This window comes from Echeneis naucrates, chromosome 5 (assembly GCF_900963305.1).
Source record: "Echeneis naucrates chromosome 5, fEcheNa1.1, whole genome shotgun sequence".
In the NCBI taxonomy this organism is placed as follows: Eukaryota; Metazoa; Chordata; class Actinopteri; order Carangiformes; family Echeneidae; genus Echeneis; species Echeneis naucrates.
Genome location: NC_042515.1, coordinates 1360852 through 1370376, shown reverse-complemented (window position 1 = coordinate 1370376; position 9525 = coordinate 1360852). Strand labels below are relative to the sequence as shown.

Below are 9525 nucleotides of genomic sequence, written 5' to 3'. Positions count from 1 at the left end.
CAGACTCACACAGACACACACAGACACACAGACTCACACAGACTCACACAGACACACACAGACTCACACAGACACACACACACACACACACACAGACGCACACAGACTCACACAGACACACAGACTCACACAGACCACACAGACTCACAGACTCACACACACACACACAGACACACACAGACTCACACAGACACACACAGACTCACAGACACACACAGACACACAGACGCACACAGACTCACACAGACACACACAGGCACACACAGACACACAGACGCACACAGACTCACACAGACTCACACAGACGCACACAGACTCACACAGAGAGAGACACGCAGAGACACACAGAGACACACAGAGAGACACAGAGAGACACGCAGAGACACACAGAGAGACACAGAGAGACACACAGAGACACACAGAGAGACACAGAGACACACAGAGACACACAGAGACACACAGAGAGACACAGAGAGACACGCAGAGACACAAAGAGAGACACGCAGAGACACACAGAGAGACACGCAGAGACACACAGAGAGACACACAGAGACACGCAGAGAGACACGCAGAGACACACAGAGAGACACACAGAGAGACACACAGAGACACACACAGAGACACACAGAGACACACAGAGACACACACAGAGACACACACAGAGACACAGAGACACACACAGACACACACAGAGACACACAGAGACACACACAGAGACACACAGAGACACACACAGAGACACAGAGACACACAGAGACACACACAGAGACACAGAGACACACACAGACACACACAGAGACACACAGAGACACACACAGAGACACACAGAGACACACACAGAGACACAGAGACACACAGAGAGACACACAGAGACACACAGAGACACACACAGACACACACAGAGACACACAGAGACACACACAGAGACACACAGAGACACACACAGACACACACAGACTCACACAGACACACACAGACACACAGACTCACACAGACACACACAGACTCACACAGACTCACACGGACACACACAGACTCACACAGACACACACGGACACACACAGACACACACGGACACACACAGACACACACAGACACACAGACACACAGACTCACACAGACACACACAGACACACACACACACACAGACTCACAGACACACACAGACACACAGACTCACACAGACACACAGACTCACACAGACTCACACAGACTCACACAGACACACACAGACTCACACAAACACACACAGACTCACACAGACTCACACAGACACACACAGACTCACACAGACACACACAGACACACAGACTCACACAGACACACACAGACACACAGACTCACACAGACTCACACAGACACACACAGACTCACACAGACACACAGACTCACACAGAAACACACAGACACACACAGACACACAGACTCACACAGACACACACACACACACACACAGACTCACACAGACACACACAGAAACACACAGACACACAGACTCACACAGACACACACAGACACACAGACTCACACAGACACACGGACACACACAGACACACACAGACTCACACAGACACACACAGACTCACAGACACACACAGACTCACACAGACACACACAGACACACAGACTCACACAGACACACACAGACTCACACGGACACACACAGACTCACAGACACACACAGACTCACACAGACACACACAGACACACAGACTCACACAGACACACACAGACACACAGACTCACACAGACACACAGACTCACACGGACACACACGGACACACAGACTCACACGGACACACACAGACTCACACCTCCTTCTCATTCGGCCTGTTCCCTCCTTTGTTTGACCTTTTCATGGTCTTATTATTTGCTCCTCCTCTCCCTCACCCCATCCAGGCGTAGTCTTCTCCCTGACAGACAAGTCCACCTCCTCCACCATGAGGATTGATGCTCTGTCCTTCCTCCACGTCCTCCTCCTCTCTCACCCTCCTCAGGCCTTTCAGCCTCACATGCAGGTTCTTTAAAGCTCCTCCTGCTTCAGGTGTTAAAGTGGCGTGAAGCAGTTTCCGCTCACGTGATCTCTGTGGTGTGTTCAGGTGCTGCTGCCCCCGGTGGTCTCCTGTGTGGAGGATAGCTTCTACAAGATCACGTCGGAGGCTCTGCTGGTCACCCAGCAGCTGGTCCGAGTGATGAGGCCCCACGAGCGGACGGCCGCCACAGCTGCAGGATTTGACCCCAAACCGTTTGTCAAAGAGGTACGAGCACTCCGGTTGGACCAGGAGGATTTGAGGGGTTCGGCTGACCTGGTTTCTGACGGTCGCCTGTGTTTGTTCAGGTGTTTGCTGTGACCATGAAGCGACTCAAAGCAACTGACATCGACCAGGAAGTGAAAGAGAGGGCTATTTCCTGTATGGGTCACATGGTGTGTCACCTTGGTGACCACCTGGGGGCGGAGCTGCAGGCTGTTCTGGCCATCTTTCTGGAGAGGTTAAAGAATGAGATCACAAGACTGATGGCAGTCCGGACAATCACCCTCATCGCCGCGTCTCCAATAAAGGTTCAGTCTGTTTCTTTGTGATGTTTAAATAAAGAACGGGAGTTTGAAAAATGACCATGACGACCTCTCCGTCCTCAGATCAACCTGTCCTCCATCCTGCCTGAGACTCTGTCTGTGTTGGGCTCCTTCCTGAGGAAGAACCAGCGAGCTCTGAAGCTCGGAACGCTCTCCTGTCTCAACGCGCTGGTCACTCATCACGCCGCCAGCATCAAACCTGCAGCTCTGGAGCCGGTGCTGAGTGAACTTCCTGCTCTGGTGGACGAGGGCGACATGTATGTGTCCCAGGTAAGAACCCCAAGATGAAGGTGAAACGTGAAACTTGCTGTGGCGGCCATATTGGCTCATTTTTTTTTCTGTGTGTCTTCAGGTGTCCATCAGCCTGCTCACCTGTATGTCCAGAGCTTGTCCGTCCTCTCTGGCCAAGATCAGCTCCTCCGTGCTGCCGGGCGTCTTCAGGCTCATCCACTCTCCGCTGCTGCAGAGTGGCGCTCTGGCAGCCATATTGGATTTCATCCAGGCCCTGGTTCAGTCCAAGTCCTCCAACCTGGGCTACAGGTGAGGGGGGTCCAGGTCTGGAGGTCTACAGGGGACTTTTAGCTGTCCTCTCATTCCTGTCTTCTCATTTCCTTCCCTCCTTTCCTCTTCTCTTCCTCTGTCCTCCTCTGTCTTCCCCTCTGTCCTCCCCTCTGTCCTCCTCTGTCCTCCCCTGTCCTCCCCTTTCCTCCCGTCTGTCCTCTGTCCTCCCCTTTGTCCTCCCCTCTGTCCTCCCGTCTGTCCTCTATCCTCCTCTGTCCTCTCCTGTCCTCCTCTGTCCTCCTGTCCTCTGTCCTCCCCCCGTCCTCCTCTGTCCTCTCCTCTGTCCTCCTCTGTCCTCTCCTCTGTCCTCCTCTGTCCTCCTCTGTCCTCCCCCTGTCCTCCTCTGTCCTCCTCTGTCCTCCCCTGTCCTCCCCTTTCCTCCCGTCTGTCCTCTGTCCTCCCCTTTGTCCTCCCCTCTGTCCTCCCGTCTGTCCTCTATCCTCCTCTGTCCTCTCCTGTCCTCCTCTGTCCTCCTGTCCTCTGTCCTCCCCCCGTCCTCCTCTGTCCTCTCCTCTGTCCTCCTCTGTCCTCTCCCCTGTCCTCCTCTGTCCTCCTCTGTCCTCCTCTGTCCTCTCCTCTGTCCTCCTCTGTCCTCCTCTGTCCTCCCCCCTGTCCTCCTTTGTCCTCTCCCCTGTCCTCCTCTGTCCTCCCCTCTGTCCTCCTCTGTCCTCTCCCCTGTCCTCCTCTGTCCTCCCCTCTGCCCTCCCCTCTGTCCTCCTCTGTCCTCCCCCCGTCCTCCTCTGTCCTCTCCTCTGTCCTCTCCTCTGTCCTCCTCTGTCCTCCTCTGTCCTCCTCTGTTCTCCCCCCTGTCCTCTTCTGTCCTCTCCCCTGTCCTCCTCTGTCCTCCTCTGTCCTCCTGTCCTCTGTCCTCCTCCCTGTCCTCCTCTGTCCTCCCCTCTGCCCTCCCCTCTGTCCTCCTCTGTCCTCCTCCCTGTCCTCCTCTGTCCTCCCCCTGTCCTCTCCCCTGTCCTCCTCTGCCCTCCCCTCTGTCCTCCTCTGTCCTCCTCCCTGTCCTCCTCCCTGTCCTCCTCTGTCCTCCCCCTGTCCTCCTCTGTCCTCCTCTGCCCTCCCCTCTGTCCTCCTCTGTCCTCCTCCTCTGTCCTCCTCCCTGTCCTCCTCTGTCCTCTCCCCTGTCCTCCTCTGTCCTCCTCTGTCCTCCCCCTGTCCTCCCCCCTGTCCTCCTCTGTCCTCCTCTGTCCTCCCCCTGTCCTCCTCCCTCTCCTCCTCTGTCCTCTCCCCTGTCCTCCTCTGTCCTCCTCTGTCCTCCCCCTGTCCTCCCCCCTGTCCTCCTCTGTCCTCCTCTGTCCTCCCCTCTGCCCTCCCCTCTGTCCTCCTCTGTCCTCTCCCCTGTCCTCCTCTGTCCTCCTCTGTCCTCCCCCTGTCCTCCCCCCTGTCCTCCTCTGTCCTCCTCTGTCCTCCCCTCTGCCCTCCCCTCTGTCCTCCTCTGTCCTCTCCCCTGTCCTCCTCTGTCCTCCTCTGTCCTCCCCCTGTCCTCCTCCCTGTCCTCCTCTGTCCTCTCCCCTGTCCTCCTCTGTCCTCCTCTGTCCTCCCCCTGTCCTCCCCCCTGTCCTCCTCTGTCCTCCTCTGTCCTCCCCTCTGCCCTCCCCTCTGTCCTCCTCTGTCCTCTCCCCTGTCCTCCTCTGTCCTCCTCTGTCCTCCCCCTGTCCTCCTCTGTCCTCCTCTGTCCTCCCCCCTGTCCTCCTTTGTCCTCTCCCCTGTCCTCCTCTGTCCTCCCCTCTGTCCTCCTCTGTCCTCCTCTGTCCTCTCCCCTGTCCTCCTCTGTCCTCCCCTCTGCCCTCCCCTCTGTCCTCCTCTGTCCTCCCCCCGTCCTCCTCTGTCCTCTCCTCTGTCCTCCTCTGTCCTCCTCTGTTCTCCCCCCTGTCCTCTTCTGTCCTCTCCCCTGTCCTCCTCTGTCCTCCTCTGTCCTCCTGTCCTCTGTCCTCCTCCCTGTCCTCCTCTGTCCTCCCCTCTGCCCTCCCCTCTGTCCTCCTCTGTCCTCCTCCCTGTCCTCCTCTGTCCTCCCCCTGTCCTCTCCCCTGTCCTCCTCTGCCCTCCCCTCTGTCCTCCTCTGTCCTCCTCCCTGTCCTCCTCTGTCCTCTCCCCTGTCCTCCTCTGTCCTCCTCTGTCCTCCCCCTGTCCTCCTCCCTGTCCTCCTCTGTCCTCTCCCCTGTCCTCCTCTGTCCTCCTCTGTCCTCCCCCTGTCCTCCCCCCTGTCCTCCTCTGTCCTCCTCTGTCCTCCCCTCTGCCCTCCCCTCTGTCCTCCTCTGTCCTCTCCCCTGTCCTCCTCTGTCCTCCTCTGTCCTCCCCCTGTCCTCCCCCCTGTCCTCCTCTGTCCTCCTCTGTCCTCCCCTCTGCCCTCCCCTCTGTCCTCCTCTGTCCTCTCCCCTGTCCTCCTCTGTCCTCCTCTGTCCTCCTCTGTCCTCCCCCCTGTCCTCCTCTGTCCTCTCCTCCAGTCAGCTGCTGAAGTCTCTGACTGGGCCGTTTCACAGCCGTCCGTCCTCTGCAGACTGTCCCGTTATCCACCGACAGTCGTACCTGTCCGTCGCCCGCTGTGTTGCTGCTCTGGTGTCTTCCTGCCCTGCAGAGACTCCGCCCACTGTGGCCGGCTTCATACAGGAGGTGGGGTCGTGTTGGTGCAGCTGCTTCCTGTTGTCAGTGGCGTTCTTTCTGCTCAGCGCTGTCTGTCCTCAGGTGAAGAACCCGGGCTCTCCGGAGCCGGCCCGTCACCTGGCTCTGCTGTGTCTTGGGGAGGTGGGGAGGATCGGCAGTCTGGGAGGAAGTAAGGAGGTGCAGGCAGTGATCCTGGAGGCCTTCACCTCCACCAGCGAGGAGGTGAGATACACCTGTCCCTCCGCCCCAAACGCCACCTGTTCTCCTGATGATCAGATTTTCACAGTTGGCTGTGGTTCCAGGTGAAGACGGCGGCCTCCTGCGCTCTGGGCAGCATGGCTGTCGGCAGCCTGAACGACTACCTGCCCTTCCTGCTGAAGGAGATCTCCTCCCAGCCGCGGAGACAATACCTGCTTCTGCATTCCCTCAAAGAAGTGATCAGGTGAGTCTGCCGACACTACCCAGGTGTTTTGGTGAAATGTCCCGGCGCTGGTATACCGCCTCTTCTGTCCCCGTCTCTCTCTAGTGACTGTCCAGCCTCCAGTCTCTCGCCACACGTGGAGTCTATCTGGACTTTGCTGTTTCAGAACTGCGAGTGTCAGGAGGAGGGAACTAGGAACCTGGTGGCTGAATGTCTGGGAAAACTGACCTTAGTGAAGCCGGCCCAACTATTACCACGACTGAAGCAACAACTGAAAGCTGGTACGAAGTGTGAGCGCCTGATTCACACCCTGCATGAACGAGTCATCAATGCTGATAGATCAGGGAGGAGGAGGCACATTTTCCCATAGACTTCAATACAATTTATCTTTTCTTACAACCGGTGGAAATAAGAGAAAGATCATTTAAAAAAAGAAAAGTAGAAAGGTTAACACATGGAACGATGTATGAATAAAAACCATCTACACAGAGGAAATCTAACCAGGAGACAAAGTGGTGAAGACAGCAACTCCCACAATGCAACGCAGCTTTTTTTTTAACAGAGAGACACTCACAGGTGTCTGTCCCTGCAGGTTCTCCTCTGGCTCGCAGCACCGTAGTGACGGCCTTCAAGTTCACTATTGTGGACCACCCAGCTGCCGTAGATCCGCTGCTCAAAGACGGCATCGGTAACGGCCACCATTTCTGTTTTAACATCTACATCAAAGTTTTTTAATCCATCCTCACGTTCACATTATCTCCTTCAAGGATTTCACTTTTCTTGTTTTTCTTTGCTATGTTTTTATGTTTCTATATAGTTTTTACTTTCTTCGTGCTGTTTTACATACTTTTATTTATTTAAGGGTTAGGGTTGGTTTTATTCACAACCCTTCACAACCAAACGTGCACTTTCAACTTTGACCTGACATCCAGTTGAGTTAAGGCTCTGAAAGAAACACATCCTGTCCATCGAACCACCGTGATGTTGTCTCTGTTCGGCAGGTGACTTCCTGAAGACCTTGCAGGACAGGGACATCAATGTGCGGCGCGACGCTCTGGTGATGTTTAACTCTGCAGCCCATAACAAGCCGTCTCTGATCCGCGGGCTCCTGGGGACGGTGCTGCCTCACCTGTACAAGGAGACCCAGATCAGGAAGGACCTCATCAGAGAGGTTGGTGGCAGGCGAAGCCGCAGCTGTTATTCACAGCGGACAGTGTGTGATTGGTGTTTGGATGTGTGTGTGCTGCAGGTGGAGATGGGTCCATTCAAACACACGGTGGACGACGGTTTGGATCTGCGTAAAGCAGCATTCGAATGCATGTACACGCTGCTGGACAGCTGCCTGGACGGACTGGACGTCCTGCAGTTCCTGGATCACGTGGAGGAAGGACTCAAAGACCACTACGACATCAGGGTGGGTCGAAAGGACGGACGGTTATCTGACGTCATTATTTGGGGGAAAATTTAAACTGTGTGTGTGTGTGTGTGTCTTGTAGATGCTGACCTTCCTGATGCTGGCCAGACTGGCGTCTCTGTGTCCTGCTGCTGTCCTCCAACGACTGGACAGACTGGTGGAGCCTCTCAAAGCCACCTGCACCACCAAGGTTAGCTGAAACACACACACTTGGACTGGATCAGTCCTGTATGTTTGTGAGTTTATTGTGTTCATATCATTAATGAGCAGAACTGCTGATCAGATAAAGACACATGTGGGGAGAACCCTGGTGCATTGTGGGTAAGCAAGGTATTACAAAGACAAGCATGTGATGACGTGCACACATCTCCTCCGGCCGCCTGCAGGTCAAAGCTGGTTCTGTGAAACAGGAGTTTGAGAAGCAAGAGGAACTGCGGCATTCGGCCATGCGTGCTGTCGCCGCCCTGCTGGCTGTGCCCGAGGTGGAGAGGAGCCCCAGCATGGTTGACTTCGCCAATCAGATCAGAACCAACGCTGACATGGCGTCCATCTACCAGAGCGTCCAGGGCGCTCAGGGGGGGAATGTAGGAGCCACTGAGAGCATGGATATGAGCTAGAGATGTTTTATTGTGTTTTTTAGTCTGATAATTTTTTTTCATTTTGACGGGTTTGACAAACACACGAAAGAAAGCGCTGATAACAGAAGCAGGCTGACGCTTCCACTTTGGTGGTGACAGAGTGACGTGCTGGTTGTGTCTGTTAACTTACTCAACAACTAATGCAATCAAGACATGAGGACATGGATTAAACCAGACTGCTACCACACTAAACATTTATTTTGTCACTGGATGAAAATAATGTGATTAAAAACAGATTAAACTGTAAATCCACAAACAAACTGAAAGAAATGTAAAAAGTTTAATAAATAAAAAGTTTCATTGTTGCATGTCAGTATGTCTTTTACGGTGTGTGTAAGTACAAAACAAAACGCCATCATGTTGCAGCAGTAATGATTTAACACATTAAAGGGAAATACAACTCAGAATTAGCCCCTCTCCAAAAAATTTTTATTAAATTAAATTAAAATAAAGCATGAATAAAATAAAGAAAAATACAGAATAGATTGTTTGTCTATAATCTATTGAGGAAGTGGACTGTTGAGAATTAATTATTATAGATTTTTGTTGTTGTTTGTTTGGTTTGGTTGGTTGGTTGTCAAACATGATTCCCCAAATATGTAAAAATAAATAAATAAATAAAAAATAAATATATATATATATACATATACACTAAAAAACCTTACCGGAGTAAAATCTCCGTCTGCTGACGATGTTAGCATGAAGTCACCACCGAGGAGCTTCGGCCTTCTCCAGCAGTTCGGACTCAGCTTGGAGTCCAAACAAACTTTTATTGATTTAATCAGTTTAAAGGACATAAAACATGTTGTTTGGTAGATTTAAATGGGTAGCTGGTGGAAATGGTGTTTTATGTGATAATCTGTAGTCTGATCGGAACATGTTTCATGCTAGCATTAAGCATGTAGCATTAGCGGTTAATTCGATTGGTTCGTTAGTTGAACTTCAGCTCCAGACTTTTTATTAAATGTCCTTCCTTATTATAACATAAAAGCCAGAAGTTACACTTCCAGGATCTTATATCTGACTAATGATACAAAGGACTTTAAACAACACTTTAAAAAACTCTGCAGTGACGAGGAGGAGAAGAAAAACAAGCAAAGTGTAACTGACAGGTTAGATATTTTAATGTCTACATAATAATATTATTTTTTTTACCAACATCATGTCATATGGCATAAGAGATGTTTATTAGTGAATGCAGTTTTACTTTATGGCATTTTGATCAGACTGACAGACTGAAGCTTCAGGGTCTGGTCCATGTGGAGGAGCCGGAAGGGTTAGGGTTATGTTTAAACGTGGCTGATGT

General features: G+C 52.7%; 1 protein-coding gene across 1 annotated transcript in view; it reads left to right on the top strand.

The window, feature by feature from the left end:
• cand2 (cullin-associated and neddylation-dissociated 2 (putative)) overlaps positions 1-8554 on the top strand; it is a 15349-nt gene extending 6795 nt beyond the window's left edge. Inside the window, exons 11-24 of the mRNA XM_029502129.1 lie at positions 1900-2018; positions 2100-2258; positions 2339-2560; positions 2639-2845; positions 2928-3115; positions 5590-5755; positions 5828-5968; positions 6049-6188; positions 6273-6448; positions 6760-6855; positions 7169-7338; positions 7417-7581; positions 7664-7771; positions 7968-8554. Coding sequence (XP_029357989.1) covers positions 1900-2018; positions 2100-2258; positions 2339-2560; positions 2639-2845; positions 2928-3115; positions 5590-5755; positions 5828-5968; positions 6049-6188; positions 6273-6448; positions 6760-6855; positions 7169-7338; positions 7417-7581; positions 7664-7771; positions 7968-8198 — 2288 coding nt within the window. The 3' untranslated portion in view covers positions 8199-8554. The remainder of the gene's footprint in view (positions 1-1899; positions 2019-2099; positions 2259-2338; positions 2561-2638; positions 2846-2927; positions 3116-5589; positions 5756-5827; positions 5969-6048; positions 6189-6272; positions 6449-6759; positions 6856-7168; positions 7339-7416; positions 7582-7663; positions 7772-7967) is intronic.
• Positions 8555-9525: the final 971 nt, after the last annotated feature.